This window comes from Protopterus annectens, chromosome 12.part0, assembly GCF_019279795.1.
Source record: "Protopterus annectens isolate FY-2018-M chromosome 12.part0, PAN1.0, whole genome shotgun sequence".
NCBI lineage: Eukaryota > Metazoa > Chordata > Ceratodontiformes > Protopteridae > Protopterus > Protopterus annectens.
Genome location: NC_056746.1, coordinates 87107905 through 87132041, shown reverse-complemented (window position 1 = coordinate 87132041; position 24137 = coordinate 87107905). Strand labels below are relative to the sequence as shown.

The window sequence follows — 24137 nt, the reverse complement described above, 5'->3', positions numbered from 1 at the left end:
TTCTGTCTAGGTCACATGATGATGATACCTTATTCAGAGAGCAGTTTGTTTCAACTCCTATCCCATAAAATGTATATGACTGAACAAACAGGCAGGCATCTTCTAAAATTCACACTAAATCTATTCAGGGACTCAAGTAGGACGATTAACTGTTAATTAAAACAGTTACAGGAGTTATAGTTTTTGGTTGCTGAAGAGTCTGTTGATGGAAACTGTATTACACTGTCCTATAAAACTGTATTACACTGTCCTATAAAAACTTTGAGAATTCTTCTTTCATCTTAAAAGCCAGACAAAGTAAAGGCAGAGTATATCATTAAGCCAGAAGCAGATAGGTTTTAGCTTGGAAGTTAGTTAAGACATTTTTCCTGAACATTGTTATGTCTGAATTCCTTGCTCAGGTTCCGTGCTGTCTGCATATTTATTTGGTAAAAACTTTTTAAACTTATTTATTTCATATATTATTTGACTTTAAATGCTTGTGGCTGATAGTTTATTTGCTAGCTTAAACATTTATTAATTTTTTTATCTGTGTACCTATAACTGTGTTGTGTCCACTTACCTGAACAATTACTGCTCAGAGCTAATTGCATCTTTTAGAATATTTAAAGATCATGTTTAAAGGTTTTCTTGCCACTTCTTTTTGCTGTAATTATCTACTTGTCATGTAAAGCTGGCTTTCTATAATACGTAGATTCTACTTTAGTTAGATCAGGCTCTTCTGCATTTATACACCATTCACTCACACATGCAGACAGAAACAAATACCCCCACTTTTTTAAGTTTCATTTATTTTTTTACACTTGCTAAACAGCAAAAGTGCTACTTACTGAGTGTAAAATAATAGCTTGATCAATCACTCTGAGTCTCATGCATGCATACACTCTGACACACAAATACACACACATGCTTTATTTTCAATTTGTTTTTCTTTTTCCTTTTACACTTGTTAAACAGTAAAAGTGCAGCTTTGTGAGCATAAAATAATGGCTGCCATTAGGTTCTTTCAATCTAAGTTCCAAGGCAGCTCGACATCCAGGGGAGTCAGGACAGCAACCATATCAGACCAAAGTTTTTTGGCCTTTTTCTTGGCAAATGGCTGACCCTCGGAATGGGAAGACTCTACCACAGCACCTTCAGCCAAGTGCTTAAGATATTGGATTACTACGGTAAACAGATAAGGAGGAGAGACAACTATGTGTAGAGTCTTAGGGATAAAAGCTTGGCAGGTAATACACTGGGTATGGTCGTGGGAAGCACCCAAACAAAACAGACACTGGTTGTGACTTTTTTTTGGGGTGGGGAATCTGCTTCCGACACTAACATTTTCCTTTTCTGGATGGCATGAAACCAGTAAATACTAAATTAAAAAGATAAGGAAAAATCCCAACAAGGCACTTATCTGAAAAATGTCTCTGTAAGCAGCACAGAAGAAAGTCAGACTGACATTCAGTGATGGCGTTTGGACTGGCGGCAAAGAAGTTCTGAGTGTGTGCATCAGTATGCCACCTTTAACACCTATGCCTTGCGTGGGGAGCATGCGTGTGATGTAAGGTGCCTGCCAATACTAGCATACGTGTGATGTAAGGTGCCTGTCAGTACTAGCATGCATGTGATGTAAGGTGCCTGTCAGTACTAGCATGTGTGTGATGTAAGGTGCCTGTCAGTACTAGCATGCGTGTGATGTAATCTGCCTGTCAGTACTAGCATGCGTGTGATGTAAGGTGCCTGTCAGTACTAGCATGCGTGTGATGTAAGGTGCCTGTCAGTACTAGAATGCGTGTGATGTAAGGTGTCTGTGAGTATTAGCATGCGTGTGGAGTAAGGTGCCTGTCAGTACTTTTGTTTAAATATACAGGCAGTCCCTGGGTTACAGACATCCAATGTGCGGAGAACCCATAGATACGAGTGGGCTGCCGCAATGACGGAAATAACGTGAAAATAAATAAAATTCTTTAAAGTTGCCCAAATCTTACCTTAAAATGAAGAATCTTCTTGTATTTTCCTTTCCCCGTTTTCCCTGTTCGTGAATCTGCTCACACGTCTTGTTAGAGCAGTTACTTCTGCCTTCACGAAGAACAAGTGATCCAATTGGTTAAAAGATCACTGTGTTGGTGATCTGATTGGTCAGGACTGCTGGCTTGTACAGTACACAGTACTGAAGATGTTACTGTACTATACAGTAGAATGGGCAAATGACATTGCGGCTCACTAGGGGCTAGTGACAGTAGGTGGTCTACCAAAACACGAATAGCACAAACCAGTGAACTCAACAATACCTGCAGCACCTTTCAACCAACCAGAAAATATGGTGTGTTAAAGATGTTTCAAATTCCAGTCACGTAAAAAATCACCATAAAGCAGAACAAAGGGCTCCAATAGAGCGTGTACACAATATTCAAGTAAATATTCCACACGAGTAATATCCCAAACAAACAACAATCTTTATTCTGGTAAAATTTGTAGAGTAAAGCGCTTTTCGTCCCGCTAAATAGCGGAACTTCTTCAGACTAACTAGAATACATTTTAACAAACATTTAAATAGCCGGTTTGGTGCCAAAAGGAAGTGCCGTAACCAGGCAACTGTCAACATTATCTAGCAAGTAGCAACAACAGCATAACGCTAAAATACTAATTAAATAAACTGAACAATAATTTCAACACTAATAATCATTTAAAAACCATAATGGTAATGCATATGTTAATGCGCTATGTTCAATACATTCTATAGTATAATGTGTTATTAAAGATGAATGACGCCGGTGTCTATACACCATTAAATTCTACATTTAAAAATGAATGTCATGTATTAAAATGCATAACGTAATATGCAATACATAAAAAATGCAATTCACAAAAAATATATATATATATATATGTATAGAAACCTAATATTCTAATAATAGTCATTTAAATAATATAAAATTTTAACCCAGATATTTAAACACGTATAAAATTAAAATACACACACTCAAGCCAGAAAAAAAAAGTTCCGCTGCAGACTACAGGATTGCATGCCTACTCACTACAGGCTGTTTACCCCCCTGCATTACATCATTAGAATGAAGGACCATATGACTTGGAATCAGAAAATAAATGCACAGCTGCTCAGCCTGCAGGAAATACAAACACAAGTTTATTAAACTTAATAAATGCTGTTCCTATAAGGAAACTAATGTAAGAACTACATATTTTGAAACCAGAAAGCCCGGTTTCCATGAATATAATCTACTAATTACAAAAATGAAATTATACAAAAATACCTTTATATACAATCTTTAACAAATGGTTTATTTTAGAGATAAACATTAAAATTCATGTCATTAATTTTTACAAACTGGTGGCATTCTACCATCAGCGTGGGAAGGGAGAATGATGCTACTGGACAGTTTCTAGTTACATGCCCACATTGTGGAAAACATTGTGTGTGTGTGTGTGTGTGTGTGTGTGTGTGTGTGTGTGTGTGTGCATGTAAAATAATTTTTTGGTCAGACTGTACAAGACGACTTTGGTCTTAGTCTGTGGTGGGTGAAGTACTGTGCAGCCAGTGACCAAGTTTGAACTGCAACCGGACAGTATAAAGCTCATTTGGGTGTTTCAAGATTTAGATCACTCGAGACATCACTGCATGTAGATATATATTCAGAGATTTAGAAATGCATGCATTTCTGTTTGCAAGTTAGATGCTTATGCACTTCTTTTGCTATAATAGATGCAGGAATAATATAGTAAGATGCATACATTTCTGTTTGCTAGCATGCATATATTAAAGGGTTAAACAGTTTTCAGCTAAAAATGACGGCATTCATCTGTAAATGTAACATAAAAATCTGGTACAGCTTGAGAAAAATGCGGATAACGATAACTCCTTATAAAAGATATTTAGCTGAATGTTCAGTGTTTAATACAGGCTTCAATGGAAACAGATAAGGACCCAGTTGTCAAGGGAAACAGATAAGGACCCAGTTGTCAAGGGAAACAGATAAGGACCCAGTTGCAAGAATCAACAGATGTCCTAGACTGTTGCATTGTTACATATTTCACCTTGAAACAGGACACAAAGGAGCTTATTAACAGACTGCATGACAAGTGTGGGGAGTATCGAAAGACTGCTTTCATACAGAAACATTATCACAACAGGAAAGACTCCCTAAATGTTTAATAAACTGACTGTATGACATCAGAAAATACCAAAGTAATGACTTTGAGAGTTCCCAAAGGACTGCTTTCATAAGAATGTATGTATGAGCAATGTGATCTGATTTCTTGTGAGATCTGCTTAATAGGTTCATAGGTAGGTACTAGGCTATCGGCCCGAGGGCTAAAGAAAGCCTAGCCAACAGTGTATTGGCTTTCGCCACCCATGTAGTGTTAAATTCCTGCTGCTCTATCGAGTAGAGCTCCAGACATAATCCCAGGGGTGAATTTCCTATCACCTGTCCACTTATTAAGGTTTTTCTTGAATAATGCTAATGATGAGCTCTGCTTGATGTGTATGGGAATTTTGTTCCAGAGCATGGGAAATCTCTGGGACAAGAATCTATCCCTCCAGCATGTCCTATTTATTGTTGTGGTGAGATTTAGGTCCCTAGAGCGTGTAGCTCGGGGAGACTGGGATTTCTTTAACTGGAGCATGTCCAATAATTCTGGGTTTGACATGGCTTTGCATGTTTGACAGAGGTCTCCTCGGAGTAAGTGGTATGCGGCCGAGTAGAGTTGGAGTTTCTTGAGTCTGTCGGCATAGGGCAACTGTTTGAGGCCGGCAATCCTCTTGGTGAGGTACTTTTGGGGCCTCTCCAGTTGTTGTAGGTGTCTTGTGAGGTACATCCCATACAGGGCCTAGTATTCAATGAAGGGTCTGATAAGTGATGAGTAGAGGGGGACGATGACTTCCTTATTTCTAGGTGCAAACCCATTTGTGATTAGGTGGGCCACGTAGAAAGATTTTCTGACTACTGTGGCAATGTGGTTATCGAAGGAGAGGTTACTATCCCACTTGGGTCCCAAGGTCTCTTATCACACTTTCTGTGTTAAGTGAACTTCCCCCATTTGGCATTTCATGGGTACCGTGTTTTCACCAAAGGGGATAACAATGCACTTTTTGACATTCAGCTTGAGACCATGATTTTGACACCAGGTGTCTGTCTCGGTGAGGCCTTTTTGCAGGATGTCTACGCTGGCAGGGGAATCGATAATGGCACCCAGTTTGCAGTCATCTGCGAACTTGGTTAGCCATAGACTCTCGGTGTTTGCTTGCACTTCAGAGAAGTATATACCGAACAAGAGAGGTCCCAAGATTGAACCCTGGGGCACTCCACTTGTCACTGGTTTGGAGTCAGATCTGGAGTCTGCAACTCTCATCGTGTGGGTTCTGTCCATGAGCCAGTTGGCCACCCTTCTTGTGACGTAAGGGTTTATGTTAAGGTTGATGAGTTTATCTGTGATTCCTGAATCGGGGATTGTGTCAAAGGCTTTAGCAAGGTCCAGGTAGGCTGTGAGGACCACCCTGCCCTCATCCATGACCTTGGTAACCGTTTCAAAGAAGTCTATAAGGTTTAGCAGACATGATCTACCTTTCACATATTCGAACTGGGTAGCATCCAAGGTTTGGAGGTTACCAATGTCTTTATTTGTTCCATGATGATACGCTCCATGGCCTTGTAGACCAGGCTTGTCAGGCTAATAGGTCGATAGTTCCCAGGGTCTGTGGTGGCTCCTCCTTTGTGGAGTGGAATAACCATTGCTGTGCGTCATTCCGTTGGCACATAGCCTGTGGTGAGGCTGTGACTGAACATGGAGTTTAGGTGGGGGGGGGGCTAGATCATTTTGGAGTTCATGTAAGACACAGCCTGGGATGTTATCCAGTCCCATGGATGCTGCATTTTTGGCTTTAGAGACAGCCATTTTTACCTGCATGTTTGTGACTGATGGGGCTCTACAACCATGTGGTACAGTTATAGGCCCTTTGGGGGGTGAGGGGGGTGTAAAGTTTGCACTGAACCTATCTGCTAAGATGTTGGCAATATCAGTTGACTGTATATTTTGCGCCGTTCTGTTGCAGCTCTGTGCAGATCAGGGTGTTGCCATGGAGATTCTTGACATAGCTAAAGAATGCTTTGTGGTTGTCTTTGGTATCCGTGGCAATTTTTCTTTCAAAGGTAGCTTTGGAGGATTTAATGAGAGATCTTAGTTTCTTACTGAGGCCTGTCAGTGAGTTCCTCCATACCTGGGTTTTTGCTCTCTTTTGCAACAGTTTCTTTCTTTTGTTGTAGAGTTTGTTCATGGCAGGGGATCACCAGATTGGCTTCCTTTTTTTGGAGGATAGCGCCTTGGTTTTGTTGGGGATAGCATGATCCATGCACTCATGCAGGTGCTTGTTGAGTGTATTTGTGTAGGATTCAGCAGTCTTGACTGTATTATCCATCTACGGGGGAGTCGCGAAGTTAGCCACCTCAGTTTTGAGTAGCATGAAGTTCGCTTTGGAGAAATTTTTTACGATGGTTTCCTTGTGTGGGGGTGGGGTCAGGATGTGGATATCTAGGGTGATTAGTTTATGGTCTGATCTAACAAGTGAGGAGTTGGTCTCGGGCGTTGAGCACTGGTCACCCATGTTGGTAATAATCAGGTCCAGAATATTGTTGCCCCTGGTTGGGGTGTTGACAAGCTGATCCAGGGCATTAGAGTTTATAAATTCCAGGAATCATTCAGCAAGGAGATTAGTACAAGAGTAGTTTTCCCAGTATATGTTAGGGTAGTTGAAATCGCCCATTATGGTATTTGGTTGGACCCTCATTTTTTTCCAATGTCTCCAGTAATGAGGAGTGAGAGTCCTGGGTCATGGCGGGGGATCTATAACAAGCTACAATTTGGAATGCATTTTTGCCCAGGGTTAGTTGCACTTGGATGATTTCAGAGGCATCGTGTTTTGCAACTAGCCTGGAGGTGTGGATGTCCTTGATGAAGATGGACACACTTACGCCCTTCGTGTTTCGGTCCGGGTTTTGTGGCCGAAACGTGTGGTATGAATTATAATCTGGTACTGCTGGGGTGCTCTCAGAAGCCTTGAACCAGGTCTCAGCCCTTCACAGATATTGATGTTCTCCATTTTGAGGAGTACCTCAAGTGAGTGCATTTTGAGATTTAAACTCCTAGCATTGAGCAGCATTGCCCTCAGTTATTTGTCACCTGTAGTTCTTATGGTGGTGAGTTTGTTTTTTGAGCCTTGCCTAAAAAAGGCACTATGGGGGCGGCAAGAGCCTTGGCCACTATCCTGAATCCCAGGGATGACAGGTGCAGGCCATCTCTGGCAAAGCATAGGGGCCTGTCAGGCATGTCATCCCAGGTAGAACATCTTTCATGTTGTATGAGAAGCAAACTTGAAGACATTAAAGCTGTAAACTGTACAGTGAAACTGTACAGTGTTGTACGTCTGTTATATAGACAAGTTACTTCAATAGTTCTGCACAAGAAAGATAATAATATACTGCTGAGAATGTTACAGTCTGCAAAGTTTATGTGCAGTAACCAGACTTTGCTTTTTACAATGCACTAAATCAGCAGTTAACCAGACTTTGGTGCCAGCACGAAGAAGCTGCTTAGACTTTTATTTCTACTAGGCACCAACACAGAAGCTGCATTCAGCAGTATCAGTAAGACAAGCCTGTCATCATTCATTTAAAATAACTTTTCAGTGCACATTTACTATAGACTCTTAAAACCAACCATCCTTTGCATATTAACCGAAACAGTAGTAGAATTCAAATTCCATAAGTCAAATTAATTGTTGATGGCAATGGTGCACAAGTTAAAGCTTGTAACTCCTGTTCATCATAATCACAAACCAAAGCTAAACAAGAGAATTCAGATGTGAACATGTAAAGAACGTGCATGAAACAGTAATAAGTAAAGAAGGAATTAATTAGCCAACAGACTGGCAGAGAACAGTAACAAGTATAAACAACTGTATAAACAGGAGATAAGAAAAGTGAACAAAATCAATTTATTTAAAGACAATGTTTATTACAGTTAGAATTAAAGGAATTATACAGAAGTGGCTGCAAAAATTAACTACATTAACATTGCAAATGTTAGCTGGAGACAATTTACAGAGGAGTGAACAGGCTGTGTATAGTGCACTGGCAATGCAACAAGACCACAGCAAACCTCTAAAGTGGGCCAAAAAATCTCTCAGTTCCTAGTCCCAGACAGGGAGGTCCTAGAGGGAAAAGTGCACAATTTCACCAATTTGAACATGGATCATCACTACTAGCCATCACTTTCCAGTCTATTGTTTTGCTTTAACATCTCAGAGAGACCAACATTGCTCTGAATTTAATCAAAGCAAAATGGCTACTCAACAATCAGCCAAAGCAAGCTCTTCCCTTTGCTTTGCACCCCTGTAAACGAGCACAATCCTCACTCTCATTCCATTTCATCTAGTCATATCTATATAACTCCATACTTCTTTGACTGCTCCCCTCCCTCCTCATATCCTACCAAATGACTGCCCACTGTACCCCGCTGCTTTTGTAAATAGTGTAACTATCACATAATTATCAGTTCAGTCATCACACGTGATACTCGGCCTTCTTCTGAACTAAAGACCTTTCGCTTTTTTATCGTAAAATTGACATGTCTGTTTTACACATCGCTATGTATGGAAACTGAATCTATTTTTGAATTACTGTACAATTCTAACTTTGTTCTTCTTGCACTACTCCAGATCAATGCCCCATCCTATCTAACTAATTCAAATAATTACATACATACACAAATATCTGTGTGTATATATATATATATATATATATATATATATATATATATATATATATATATATATATATATAAATATATATAAAGGAAGGAAGGAAGATGTCTGACCTTCCACATAGTGGCACACTGTGGCACATTGCATCACTTTCCACACACCCAAGTGCCTGTTAAGCATCTCTACATTTTGGACTGCTGCACATCAGGGATTTCTCACCTGTAATGTGTATACGGTGTAAGGTTTGGGATCTCCAACACCTTGACATCAGGCTCATTCTCTACTTCAAAGAGATGTATCCATTCTTCCTCCTCCCCAATTGTTCCAACCTGGAAAAAAGAGCAATGCAAATCAATGTCAATGCCAAACGTATTGCAAAATTAATTTACAAATGATTCCCCTCCAAGTCTCTCACTTTCTTTTCTGCACCAGCCAAGTGATTAATAGCTACCAGCTTGTGACTAGACATTCATTTTTCTTTAATAGCAGCTTAGACACACAGAATGCCAAAGACTACAAAACACTGTTCTCTTCTGTTAAACAGAACATGTTTTCTTTCAATGTGCTACCTATGCAAAGACAGTTTTCTTTCTTGTTGTTAAATATTTAAAACAATTAAGATGTTAAATGCTAAAATGTCGTATGAGAGTGTTTTCTCCAATTTTTTTTTTTTCATTTCAAGGGGCAAATTTTGAAATCAGGAATACATGAGTTACTCAAATCACGCTTAGGAAGAACTGCAGAGGAAAACTTAAATACTGATGGCAACTTTTGCAAGCAACTTTAGCAAGGAAAAGTAAAAAAACATAACTAATATTTAAAACAGTCTGTTGGATTACAGTGTATTTTGCCTTTTCACATTTTCTGACCAGTACAGAACTACCTAATATTGGTCTGGAGAGCACCACACAATCAAGTGTCTGGGGGTGGCAAAATCACCCTAACCCAGAAGAGGTGTTAGCAAGAATCACCTGCCCAATGCCAGGGATATACCCAAACATACCTGCTGTACTCAAATGAGTGCATTTTTCACAGAATGTTTCAGAAACTGTTCTCCTTCCAATAGCCAAAAGCTGTCTACAACCATTTAAAGTAATGCCTACAACGCAGACCTGTAAGTATTTATTTGAGAACAGATCTCTTTCCACTGCTAAATGGGTACAAGTTGAAAATGCTGTATAATCTACAATGTGTATGGTGTGTGTGTGTGTGTGGGGGGGGGGGGGGGGTCAGTGATGCAAATTTCTGACTTGCACCTCTGTCTGTTTTCTAAACCTCCAACTAGGGCACACTGATAGGTGGATAGATTTTGTGTCACAATCTTCCTCTACATCATGTATTCAAGAATTATCTTCATCACCAAGATCCCTATTACATGCTGCTTGTAAATTGTGACACGGAAAGTCCCAATGTTACAAGCAGAATTAAAAACAAAACAACTGCTGACATATGTGGTTACATAAAGGGATAAAGCCCTGACTATGACCCAGGTGACTAGAGGTTGATTAGAAGCTCACACATTGGCAGAGGAGGATCATGGGTGTGTTTTTGTTAGGGAAGCAGAGGGTGGAGCCCGCCACTGAAAGTATCAGCCCCTGAGAGGAGGGGCTAGAATGCCAATACATGGCCTGGGAGGCAGGGTTTAGGCTCAACAAGACGTCAATGGGTGACAGCACTAATTGTGATTGCAGTGGTACCAAGCAGCAACACGGAGAAGGCATTATGAATCCTCACAGTGATGGGGATCACTCATTCCTTAGCTGCAAGTACGGAATGAGACCATAACATAATATACCATAAGCCCACAAGCAGAAATACCACTGGGGACACTAAGCACCGTGATGGGTACCTCCTTGACAGCTTTTATCCTGATCCTGGGTGAAATTCTTGGGCTGGGAGGTGAAATGAATATATCATGTCTGATTGGTGGGATGGCTCAATGACTGGCAGGTATGAGGAAAAAAGTCACTTAGGAAAAAGAAAACAGTGCTATGCTTAGGCAACAACCATTCAAAGCCTCATTGCAATATGACTGGCACAATTTGGGGGGGGGGTGACCTACTGTGCAGACTCCTAGGCATTGATTAGTGAACCCTCTTAATATGAAGTAAGTTGTACAAAGTTTTTTTTTTTTTTTTCATATCACAAAGGGATAGCTCTGACATGGTAGTACACCTCATCCGTTACCTCAGCAAGAACAAAATAGATGGAGGGAGACAAAGGTGTAATTATCAAGAAAAACAAGAAACCGAACACGAACACACACACACACACACACACACACACACACACACACACACACACAGTGTGAATTAATTAAAATGAACAATGAATAGTACAGCTATTTGTACTATCAACATTCACAGACAATCGAAGAAAAAATGAAAATATACAGTATGTTATATCTGAATTATGCAATTCGATAAAGCATAGCTGGGATGAGGTACTAAGAACTTCCATCTCTAGCAATTCTGATGGACAACCCAGATTCCACACACATCTTTACTATCATTTCTTCCTTGAATGTACAATCTAAGGCATTGGTTCTCAACCTGGGTCCAAAAGAATCAACACAACTTGCTGATACAAGACATACACAGGAGAAATGTTTTGTTAAAGTCGGTTTACTCGGACAGGATATAAACTGGTAATTAACAGAACTTTTGTGTCTGTAAACATACTGATACACAGTTGTTGTTTAACTCCACAGTGTTGAAGCAAGCAACATGATTTTTTTTAAAGAGTTTTGTTATCCCTCTGCTCCTGAGAGCTACTGAGTATACCTCTGTTAGCCTCAAGCACGTTTGTTCTCTTGTACTTGGTAGCCCCAGGACAGGGGGAACAGCTAACTGGGGGAGCCATGGACGTTGTCTGTGCCCTTACTGTCATCCTGGCAAAGAGATTATTTCTAATTAGGATCTAATCCCATCCTTGCTGGCTGGCATGAGCATATACATCACTGCAGGGTGTCCCATATCCTTCCCACAAGAGTGCATGCTTCCACTCCTACATTATGAGGCCCCCACAAATAATGGCTTCAGACTGCCAAACCCATATCCCTAGGTCCTGACCAGTATGGTGCTGCACATCCATGGTAGCATATGGTTGACCACAACCCCCACTTTGTCCCCTCAGGATTGGTGAAAGTGTTAGCCATTCATTCCATCCCCTCATCACCTGGTTCTTCCAGAGACTCCGTCAGTGTTCTAACTTGGGTAATCTGAATCTCTTTAAGGGCTTCACCCTCTATGTCACAGAGTAGCAGCTTAAGCTGGTAATATCTTTGACTACAGTGGAATTTCAGATGGACTGAGTTTTAATTATAGCCTTCTCTCTCTATGCTTTGTTTCATATACTCCAATATTAGGGACATTCTCGTGTCTCCACATACATATTTATGTAGGTTTAGGTGGTGCAGGTTTTGATGGACTATGTGTTAAGTGTGGTGCGGTGCAGGTGTTTACCTTCTCCTCTTGACTGTCTAGTACAGTACTGGTTGGAGAGAGCTTGGCTCCCAGTTTGGCTATATAAGTGCATCTCTCTGTTAAGAGAAAAAGTTTTAAAACATACTGTTATTTGTCTTTTTCCTCTTCTTGCAAAGTGAACATGTTATTTGTTGGGATATGCCTATCAAAGATGGGCCTGATCTGTGAACAAAATGCAGCATTGCTTATAAACCTGAATAATATTTGTTTTTCTGCTTTTCAGAAAAAAGAGATTTGGTTATAGCTCAGTGAAGCCTGGGATAAGGACGCACGGCCGAGTAAGAGTTAATTTACTGAAGCAGGCTGTGTTTCCTGGAAAATTTGAGCTACCATTGTTGAACTGAACATTCTGTACTAACTGTTGGTTTGAGGTGATTGTGATAAACATGTTTACCACAGGTGTTTTCCATAGCCAACTGTCAACGGTCAGAAATGTAACAAAAAGTTGTTTTGCTTGCAGTATAAAAGTTGATGTCAGTAAACAAGTTGACCAGAGGAGGAGATCATCTTGGCCAACATGTTGTGTAATCTGGTTAGCTGCTAATAAAGAAGTTTTTCATCACCTGAGGCAGATGTGACTCGTTTGAATTTTTCTTCTGACATTTTGGTCCTTCGGACCGGAAACCTTTACGAACATACGGATCAGACAGACAGAGAGACCGAAAAACCTGTGCAGGTGAGGGTTTCTCATCTTAAGATTCCCTCGACTGAAAGCCCTCCGACTGATTTGTCATTGAGAGGAGGCCGGCCGCGCTCTGATCCCTATCTGAGGGACGGTTTCTGAACGAAAAGGGGAAACGGAGTCTCATCTGTTTCAGGTAGGACGAAAAATTAATTTTCTTTTAATTTAATTTAATCTTGTCGACAAGGGTTTTATTTTTAGTTAAGGGTGGGTAGGATTACTTGTTAAGATTCTTTTGTTAAGATCACCCATTAAGATAGCCCCAATTTATAATAAGCCCTGTAAAATAACTTTGATACAGTCCTAAAATAAGAAATCTAGGAGAATAACTTTGATACAGTCCTAAAATAAGAAATTTAGGGGAAACATGGGTTAGAGTTGCTGCAAGTGTGAGAGTGATGTCTGTTTAAATGTTGATGCTAAGTATATGAAAGGTTTAAACAAAAATAATGTTAAATTTTTGAAAAAGTGGAAGTTGAAATATGATTTTGATGGTAACCTGTATAAGAATGCCTGTGCAAAATTGGTTAGAGATTTGAAAAGAGATGCAGGAACTAGAACTAAAAAGCAAAGACAATTGGGATTTCCCCAAGCACAAAGATGGTTAGAAGAAGCAAATAGACGAGCTACAAAAGAAAAACAGTGCCAGGAAAAAGAAAAAATAAATCAAAAGGGATCACTGGTGCCAAGTGGAAAAGTAGCTTTATTTTTAGATAAGGAGGATGAGCATACAGTTTGTGTGGTACAAAGGCAAGCAACTGCCCCACCGTATGGGGAAATTGCTGCTGCCGTACCGGCGGAACCTCCTCAATATCAGTCTGAATATGTGGGATCTGTACAGCAGGGTGGGTTATTGGCTGCTCAAGGAAATGTTGCGACCCCTCCAATTTACCCGCAAATTCCCGTAGTACCCAAGGTTGCTTTGCAACAGGTAGACCAACCTATGCAGTTAAGGTCAGGACCAGCAGGGCAAGGACATTGGGCCATTAAACTTTCTGACTACTCAGAAGCTCTTCCCTTAATACAAGTTGCAAACCCACAAGCAGGGGATGTTGGACAAGAGACAACTATTTTAGTCTATCGTCCCTGGGCTAGAGAGGATATAAAATGAGCTGCCGATGGTATTCCTCATCCCAAGGTTAATTTTCAGAAGTTTTCTGAGGACATAGTTGGTATGCGTTTAAGTTATCATCTAAATGGTTTAGAAGTAGAACAAGTAGTGCAACAAATCCTGGGTCCAGATTGGCACTTAGTTTGTGGTACTTGGACATGTAAGGCAGATGACGGCACTACATTAAAGCATAATTCCGGAGTGTTAGACACGCAAGTCACTGATCTGTTAAAGAGAATTTCTGATAAGTGGCGTCCAAGAGCAGATTGCACAGTAATAAATCAGTGCATCCAAAATGATGATGAATCTGTAGATCACTATATTGTAAGATTGACAGAAGTGTTCAATAACCATTGTGGAATGATGATTCCGCAGGATCAGACCAATGATAGTCCGTATGAACAGCAATTGAAAAATGCTTTTCTTAAGGGTTGCAGGGCTCCGATAAGTAGTTTTATAAGTAAGCATATGGTAGATCATAGAACATGTAGACTGCAACCTTTGTTTGAATATGCATGGCATGCTGAGCGACATTTCATTTTAAAAAGGAAAGTACAAGTGTTAGCAGTAGGGGATGATGGTGGTATATTCTTGGTACAGGACCAAAGGAGGCAAGGGCGCCGTGGTGGCATAAAAAAAAATGTGGGGGCCCGAAATGGGACACATTAAATAAACTGGGTGGACATTCAGAGGAATATGAGGGGAGGTTAAAATGTGGAGAATGTTTTAAGTGCGGTAGACGTGGGCACTTTGCTGCTGACTGTGAAGAGTGGCAACACCCCCCCACAGCTTACGAACAAGGGCTCCGCATGACTATATGATAGTAAAGGAAGGCGCCAAATTCATTATTGTGATTATTGTAGAGAAGAAGAAAGCGAGAATTATTGTGATGATGATCAGGCAGACACTCTATGCGATGAATGTCAGAACACTCATAAGGAAGGGCAGGATTGTGACTGTGAAGTCATAAACCTGGCAAATTTGGGTATTGCTATGCATCTAGATCAAAAACCCATGATAGTTTTTGGTTGAGGGACAGAAAGTGGAGTTTTTATGTGATTCAGGTGCATCGCGTACACTTTTGGGTCCAGCAGTTCTGCCTCCGAACTGCGAAACAGATGAGTTTGTCCTTGTGAAAGCGGCAAATGGGAAAATCTATAAGGAACCACTGTCTCATCCTCTATTGTTCACAGATCTGCAGACAAACCAAACTGTTAGGTGTAGGGTAATTATGTCAAAAGTTTGTCCAGTTAATTTGCTGGGAAGAGATTTAATGCATTTGTTTGGAATAGCAGCAATTTCCACACCTAAAGGCATTGAGGCTAAAAGGTTAGCAGATGGCTTGATGGTACAGGGAGTACAAGACTTGTTTTACTGGTATAGCCAGGACTTGATTTCAAACGGGTCGGGGAGGGTTGATACAGATTTGATCAACCTAGCTTTAAGTAAATCTAGGAGCGGGTCACCGCAGGTTGCGGCAAACTTACATTGTACAATGTTCTATAGGAAGGCCCCTGGTCCGGATAAAGAATTTGAAAAAGAATTCTTTAAGCACAAACGTGCAAGGATAATTTTGAATGATATGTTTTGGGATATGCAAGGTAATACAGTAGTGACCTGTACTTTGACCAAGGAAATGAGTTCTTTATATAGCATGGTTGTTTGAATGAACATTTCTGATGTTGGTAGGTTTGTCATTTTCAGACCTATATATTAGTGTAGTAGTATTTTTCTTATCTGAAATAGTTTTCACGTATTTTTGAATTTTCATTCATATTGGTTCCAGTATTGTATCGTTTTGTACATATTACTTATTATATTTTTTAAATAGCTCTAATTGAGTTAGCTTGTTTCCGTATGGTTGTAAGCATATTAATGATTTTTACTGTCAATTTTAACAAATGTTTTCATGATCTGGCGTTAATAACTTATGGTATGGGTACATTGTATCTTTAAATAAGATCCAATTAACTTGGTATGCCACTTATGTAGGATTTATAAAAGTTTTTGGTGGTATTTTCAATTGATTTGTATTCTGTAACATCTTCCTGGCGTGGAATTCTATGGACATTAATTATTTTCTACTACAAACGAGAGTACTTCACGCATAGGACATACCGTGATTCCCCTGCCTGAGTTGTGGACCAGTAGGGTTTGCCGTGGTTCTGCAGTTCTTTATATCGCTCAGGTTATAGCCCACATATTTCAATTACTAAAGCGGCCGGGACACTTTGGGTAGATTTGGCGAAAAAGGTAACGAATTGGGACACAATGTCCGAAAGTCAGTTGAAAGATCAACAGATCCAGGTACAAAGATTAAATTGGGTGACTTGGACACAACCAAGTGTGCACCTCAGGCATGACAAAACAGAAATGGCATGACAAATCCTCCTAACTCAAGAGGAAGATAGTGCATTAAGTGCCTTGCCTGTAGATTTATGGTCAAAAGGTAAAGGGGATGTAGGACTGATGAAAACAGCAGGTGAAGTTTGTATAACTCCAAAGTCAGGTTTTAGACCTCGTAAGCACCAATACCCGCTAAGTAAACAAGCAGAGGAAGGAATTAAGCCAGTTACTGAGCAGCTAAAACAGGTAGGAATTCTTGTTGAATATCAAGATTCACCCTGCAATACTCCGTTGTTTCCTGTAAAGAAACCGGATGGGTCATGGAGGTTGGTTCAGGATTTACAAGCAGTTAATTCAGCTGTGACCCCAAGAGCACCGATGGTCCCTGACCCCTATACATTACTTAATGATTTACTACCTTAGCACAGAGATTTTTCTGTCATAGATATAAGCAATGCTTTTTTCTCCATACCACTACATAAGGAGAGTGGATTTTGGTTTGCATTCACTTATCAAGGTAAAAGATACACCTACACCAGATTGCCACAGGGCTATTGTGAGAGTCCGACAATATTCGCACAAGAAATGGCTGCGAATTTAGCTCAGTTTGTTCCCCCACAGGGAAGTTAGGTTCTGTTGTATGTAGATGATATTTTGTTGGCCTCACCCACGCAGGAAAGTTGTAGAAGGGATACCCTTGCCCTTCTTAGTTTTTTAGCTGAGCAAGGACATAAAGTAAATAAAGAAAAGCTACAATTGTGGAAAGCACAAGTAAAGTACTTGGGTTATTTAATCTCGCAGGAAGGTAGACAATTGGAGAACAAAAGAAAACAAGCAATTCTTGAGGCACCTATGCCCACAACTAAGCGGGAGATGATGTCCTTTTTAGGTGTGACTAATTTTTGTAGAAGTTGGATCCCTAGCTATGCTGAGGAAGTAGGGTCATTGACCGCACTAATCTATGACACCCCCATGGCAGCTAAAAATAATATACAGTGGACAAATAAGCAATACAGGCATTTAATAGAATTAAGCAATTGATAGCAGGATCCTCTGTTTTGGGTTTTCGGAACTATTCTAAGCCGTTTATACAAATGGTTGATTGTAAGGGAGGATATATGACTTTGATTCTGGTACAAGTACATGGGGATAAACAGAGACCGATAGCTTTCTACTCCTCCAGATTAGATCCTGTTGCAAGGGCATTGCCGCATTGTGTTCAAGCTGTAGTGGCAGCCGCCATGGCAGTACAAGCCTCAGCATCATTAGTTTTGTTTCACCTATTACAATTGCGGGTTCCACATTCAGTAGCTACTATACTTTTGCAAGATAAGATAACCTTTTTATCTCCTAGTCGACATTTGTCATGTATGACAGTGCTGCTGACACAGCCTCATATGACCATAGAAAGATGTACTACTCTTAATCCGGCGACACTTTTGCCAACTCCAGAAGAAGGTACTCCACACGTTTGTTTAGACAGCATTCATGACAAAGTGCTTCCCCGACCAGATTTAATGGATATTCTGTTGGTAGATTCTGATCTCATTTTGTTTGTAGACAGATCAGCAAAGAAAGACACTGTATGAAAAACACTAGTAGGGTATGCAGTCACCACAGAAACTGAAGTTTTGGAGGCAAAAAGATTGTCAAAAAACATTTATTCTGCACAAGCAGCTGAATTGGTGGCTTTGACTCGAGCTTGTACCTTAGGGGAGGGTAAAAAAGTGACAATTTATACAGATAGTCAATATGCTTTCTCCACTGTACATGTTTTCGCTCAATGGAAGAATAGGGGAATGGTTACTGCGACAGGCAAACCAATAAATCACAGAGATTTAAGTTTACAATTGTTAGATGCAGTGCAACTACCACTTCAGGTAGCGATATGTAAATGTTACGCACATACCAATAGAAAAGATCCTGTCTCCAGGGGAAATGCCCTTGCTGATATGGCTACAAAAAAGGCAGCTCAAGAAAATGATTTGCTTTTACATGACAGTGATTTAGAGCCCGGACACCTCTTAGACTTAGAGACACTAAAAGTAATGCAAACATTGACAACACAGAAGGAAAAATGTTGTTGGGTAAAATATGGTATCACTCAACAGGATGGGTTGTATAGGGCATCAGATGGCAATATTACCCTCAAACCTTTTTAGGTATGTGGCATTGGTTAGCCATGGACCTGCCCATGTAGGAGTACAGACGATGATTCAAATAGTGTCTAAGGTGTTTTGGTGTAAGGGGTTTTCAACTTATGCAAAGCAATTCTGTTTATCTTGTTTATTATGTGCAAAGTATCATGCTCGGGGGGGGGGGGGAAGTTAAAAAGTCTCAGCAGGCATTCCCCACCCCTCCATATCCATTCCACACACTCTGTATGGACTTTATTGAATTGACACCCTCAGAGGGAAAAAGGTTCTGTTTAGTCATCATTGATGCTTTTTCTAAATGGGTAGAAGCTTTTCCAGTAAAGCACCCGAATGCACAAGCAGTAGCTAAACTTTTGACTACAGAAATAATTCCCCGATTTGGTTTACCAAGACGCATTTACAGTGATAATGGGTCTCATTTTGTTAACCAGATTGTTCAGAAGTTGGGCCAAGTGTTTCAAATTGATCTCAAGTATTATTGTGCTTACCATCCCCAGTCAGCTGGACTGGTGGAAAGACACAACGGTGTCTTGAAGAGTAAGCTCCGCAAACTGATGGCAGAAACACATAGATCATGGACTGCGTGCCTTCCTTTGGCACTCCTGTATATGCGAATCTCACCCTCCTACAAAGGACTTACACCATTTGAACTTTTGTTTGGGAGACCATATTACGTCCCGCAGTGGCAAGGATTGTTGCCAGCGGAACGTGACGGGGGTGAGGATCTAGCGGATTATATGAAGAAGCTGCTGTCAAATCTCTTGTAACTAATGACTCCTTTGCAGATTCCAGAGATGAAGCCTTGTTAAGCGTGGCACCCGGGGACTGAGTGTGGATTCGAATTGTGAAGAGAAAGAATTGGTCATCCCCCAGGTGGGAAGGCCTATACCAGGTGCTTATCTCGACACCTACGGCTGTAAAAATTGCTGAGAGGACTTTGTGGATTCATATCACCCATTGTAAAAAAACTCAAGACTTTTCCTTCTGCCATTGATATTGGTCAAACTCCACCGGACCTCTGAGTGCAAAGTCTGGCTACAAAGGGGGATTAGCCCAATAGGGGTTAGTTCGTCTCAAACCCAGTGAAGAAACCAACGGCGCGAGGTAGTCCTTAGGGAGGATGGCCATGTTCAACTGGTACTTGAACTGTTACATGATGATGATTTTGGTGGCGAAAGTAAATATGTCCATGCGAGAAGGAACAGTTGCGAGAGAAAAAGGAATGGTGGTGCTGCAAGCGCAAACAGGTGTTATAACTGTGTTTAAGGTGAAACTTTGTGAAGAAATTTTGGACTGTTCTAAATGGAACAATAATGACTTCTTGACTCGTGCAAAATACTTGTGCAATAGAGACTGTACGTCCTGGTCAAATGTTTGGTGGTCAACAGATGCGAATGGATGGGAAACAAGTGGTGCAGTGATACCACAGAAAGATAAAAGCAGGCAACAAAGAATAAAATTGCGCATTTCCAAGGTACCGAAGTAATTACTACAACCATTGTGTCACCACAAGAAAGTGATTCAGGAGTTTATGGAATCGGAGTGTCTCTTCCAATTGGAACTGATCCTTTGGGGACCCTCCAACTTAAAGTACAAAGCCTTAAAAATGCTACAAGTAAAGCAGATTTTGCCTTCACAGAAGAAGAAGAATTGTTACTCGAGACGGGATTCGTACACCATAATGAATGGTTGTCTTGGGTTAGATATAGTACCCGAGAGGCACATCGTGAGAACTGTGTTTCTTGTGCTGAAGGTAAACAGCAACTAGCGACAGTCCCATTGATGCAAGATGAAGGTAACCTAACGTGTCTGTTAAAATTATTCTTCAACAAAACTGAAGACAAATGCAAAGATGAAACTCAGCATTTTCCAGTCATAAGCAAAGTTGAGAAACCGCCTGCAGCGATTTCCTATCCAGGTTCGTATATGTGCATTTCCAGAGATGGCACAGGGAAGAATTATGGCAATATGGGACAGAACTATTGCAATGTTACTGTGAATGGCAATGAGAATCCATTTCTGGAGAACCAAACTCATAGTTTAGCAGACGTATGGTGGTTATGTGGAGACAACAAACTCAGATCAAGGCTTACGATTCCCTGGAAGGGAACTTGTGCACTTGTAAAGTTAATTCTGCCATTCTACATTTTCCCAGTTCCAGCAAGCAATTTCGTAAGAGAACCTGAAATAAAGCCGAAGTGGTTGAGTAAGAGAAAAAGAGAGGCACTGAAGCAATCCTTCGATAACTGTGTCTACATCTATAGCATTGGCGTACCAAGAGGCGTACCTGATGAATACAAAGCAATAAACCAAATAGCAGCTGATTTTACATCCATCTTTGTCTGGATTCAACCTAATAAGAATGTGGGATGGATCAACTACATTTACTATAACCAGCAGCGTTTTGTGAACTACACCAAAGATGCATTGAAAGGAATTGCTGAACAACTGGAGGCCACTTCGCAGGTGGCATGGCAGAATCAAATTGCGTTGGATATACTCCTGGCCAAAGGAGGAGGAGTTTGCAGGATGTTTGGGACTTTCTGTTGTACGTATATTCCAAACAACACTGTGCCTGATGGAAGTATCACTCGAGCTTTGAAAGGTTTGGAGATGTTATCCAAAGAATTGGCAGAGAACTCTGAGGTAAATAATCCCTTTACAGACTTTCTACAAGCGTGGTTTGGAAAATGGAGTCATCTCATCAGCAGTTTCCTGGTGTCCGTTGGAGTCGCTGTGGCTATCGTGGTGGTATGTGGTTGCTGTTGTATACCCTGTATCAGAGGTCTTCTACACAGACTGGTTGATACTGCTGTTACGAAGACGATATACCAGCAATTGCAACAGACTGGTGAAAGTGAATACATTGAAATGTGACTTTTCGCAAATGTTTTTGAAGTTTAAAAGTTTGTCTTGCCAATGAAGTAAAGTATGCAAAGAAAAACTTAGTTTTTACCATATATTGCTGAAATAAAAAGACAAATAAAAAGTGTTTTCAGGGGGGAAATGTTAAGAGAAAAAGTTTTAAAACATACTGTTATTTGTCTTTTTCCTCTTCTTGCAAAGTGAACATGTTATTTGTTGGGATATGCCTATCAAAGATGGGCCTCATCTGTGAACAAAATGCAGCATTGCTTATAAACCTGAATAATATTTGTTTTTCTGCTTTTCAGAAAAAAGAGACTTGGTTATAGCTCAGTGAAGCCTGGGATACGGACGCACGGCCGAGTAAGAGTTAATTTACTGAAGCAGGCTGTGTGCCCTGGAAAATTTGAGCTACCATTGTTGAACTGAACATTCTGTACTAACTGCTGGTTTGAGGTGATTGTGATAAACATGTTTACCACAGGTGTTTTCCATAGCCAACTGTCAACAGTCAGAAATGTAACAAAAAGTTGTTTTGCTTGCAGTATAAAAGTTGATGTCAGTAAATAAGTTGACCAGAGGAGGAGATTATCTTGGCCAACATGTTGTGTAATCTGGTTAGCTGCTAATAAAGAAGTTTTTCATCACCTGAGGCAGAAGTGACTCGTTTGAATTTTTCTTCTGACACTGTCACAGGTTGTAGTGTTGGGTGGTAGGAGGAGAGGTTTGTCAGTGTACATGAGGCAATTGCTACATTGCCCTAAGATGCCCAGATTCATCAAGTGAGTAGGGGGAAATACCGGGAGCTGACCCTTAGACATGCTTGGATAGGTGCTTATTAATTTAAGTACTAAAAACTTTGTAGATTATTTAGTGCTTGCAACGAGTTTTGAACAAGTGCTGCTGAGCACAAGGAAACAGTTTTGATGGCTAAAACTAGAAAACTGGCTAATTCTAAGGGAAAATTAGAGGAGCAGGACTTTCTGGCACCAGGAATAGTTTAACCCTAGTTAAACCACAGGCCTTGAAAAAAGGTTGAGCCAAGCCTCCGAATGTACAGACACTATGAAAAGGTGAACTCTTTCTGTTGTTACTGGCTGGTAGTTAAATGGAGCAATCACATGTCAAAAATATAAAGAACACAAATAATAAGAAATCACAAGAAAAATGTTTCTGCCTGGGTTCAAAGTACTGACTGAAAAACCAAAAGCAAACTCTCTGTCAGGATCATATTCAGAAATGGAATGAACCAAACAACTAATGAGACAGATTCATTAATTAATAAAATAACTGAAGAAATAAATATCTCATGAAATCATGTTCACAGATTGGTATTACCACCAAATAAAAGCATTTTGGTCTGGAAAGCAGTGACTTCAAAATTTTCATATAGACTAACTTCACCTTCATCTACAAAAGATACAAACCTGTCCTTCAACAATCCATTTAGAGATGGAGGTTTTACCATCATAACCAGGACGGAACTGCAACGTTGCTGAGCGAGGGCTAATGTTGGAGATGATGAGATTAAATGGCGCACCAGGAAGTTCTGATTTAAAAAGGAAAAACAAAAGTGAAGTGTTGTGCGTCACTTTACTCATAACTGCATATTAAGTCATTACACAGCTCAGATGCAAATTTCAGTGGTCTGATAATCTCTGTAAAAACAAATGCAGCCTTCTGACAAACATCAGTTATGAAGAATCATACTTAATCCTTAAACCTGGCACAGTAGAAAAAGCAAATGTGAGCTTATGACTTTTTTTTTCATTTTTTTCAACAGTATTTCATAATGCAGACAAAAGCTATATTCATCCTCAGTGAAATGCCAAGGACAGGAGATGATGTTTTAGCAACTGAATGACAAGCTGCAGGATGGATACCTTTTGTGTAAAGAGTGTAGGCGTGATCCCTGGCAGCCTTGTAAAAATTCTTGGGGATACAATCTTACACAATCAATGCCATCTCTAACACTTTCAGTATTAATGTGTTAAACACTCTACGACACAGATGTGCACTGAAAAGTTATTCCAGCGTTATATGATGCACTCAGTCCTTCATGGTGATGAGTGGAAGAAAAAGATAAACATATTGGTAAGGGGGATTCCTCCTTTCATTTTCAACATTCAGCTTAAACTCCTTACTCACAAATTCAGGAGTGTCTCAGAAGTTTCATTCGAGAGAGACAAGTAGCGGCACTGAGCAAAATGTAAGCATTGCGAGTCAACATATTAAGACAGGATGGGAAAAATGATACACAAGGACATAATACACTTATTCTGGCCTCTTTTCAAAGTAAATCTAAAGTTCTAGCTATGCTGCCTGGAGACATTTGCACAGGACAATGGGGAGAAAAGTACAGTTGTGTACCTACCATAAATGTAGATGTTCGAGTGTATTCACTGTTGCAGTCATTGCTCTTGGGTTATCCTGCTGGCAGGCAGGCTACCCTCAGTCGGCCAGAATTCTAAAGTCTAGATCCGGCGTCGGTTGCTGTCACCTCTTCCCTGACGTCAGTGTGCCAAAGATGCAGCCAACGCCATTTTCTTCAGTTTTTTTTGCCCCAGATGTCAGGTGCCCCCAAATTGGTAGGCTGCATAATATGCCAATAAAAATGCATGCACATAAATAACATTTTCTTCATTTACAAGCAAATACACCAAATAGGTTGTATAGGATAGTGAAATGTAGATAAGTCCCAGCAAAGAAAAGGGGGATGGTGGGT

The 24137-nt window shown here is 40.3% G+C and overlaps 1 protein-coding gene across 1 annotated transcript in view; it reads right to left on the bottom strand.

The window, feature by feature from the left end:
• Window positions 1–24137, bottom strand: part of SDK1 (sidekick cell adhesion molecule 1) — a 2805673-nt gene that overhangs the window by 540882 nt on the left and 2240654 nt on the right. Inside the window, exons 21-22 of the mRNA XM_044089098.1 lie at window positions 22840–22961; window positions 8987–9096 (exon numbers count right to left, since the gene is read on the bottom strand). Coding sequence (XP_043945033.1) covers window positions 8987–9096; window positions 22840–22961 — 232 coding nt within the window. The remainder of the gene's footprint in view (window positions 1–8986; window positions 9097–22839; window positions 22962–24137) is intronic.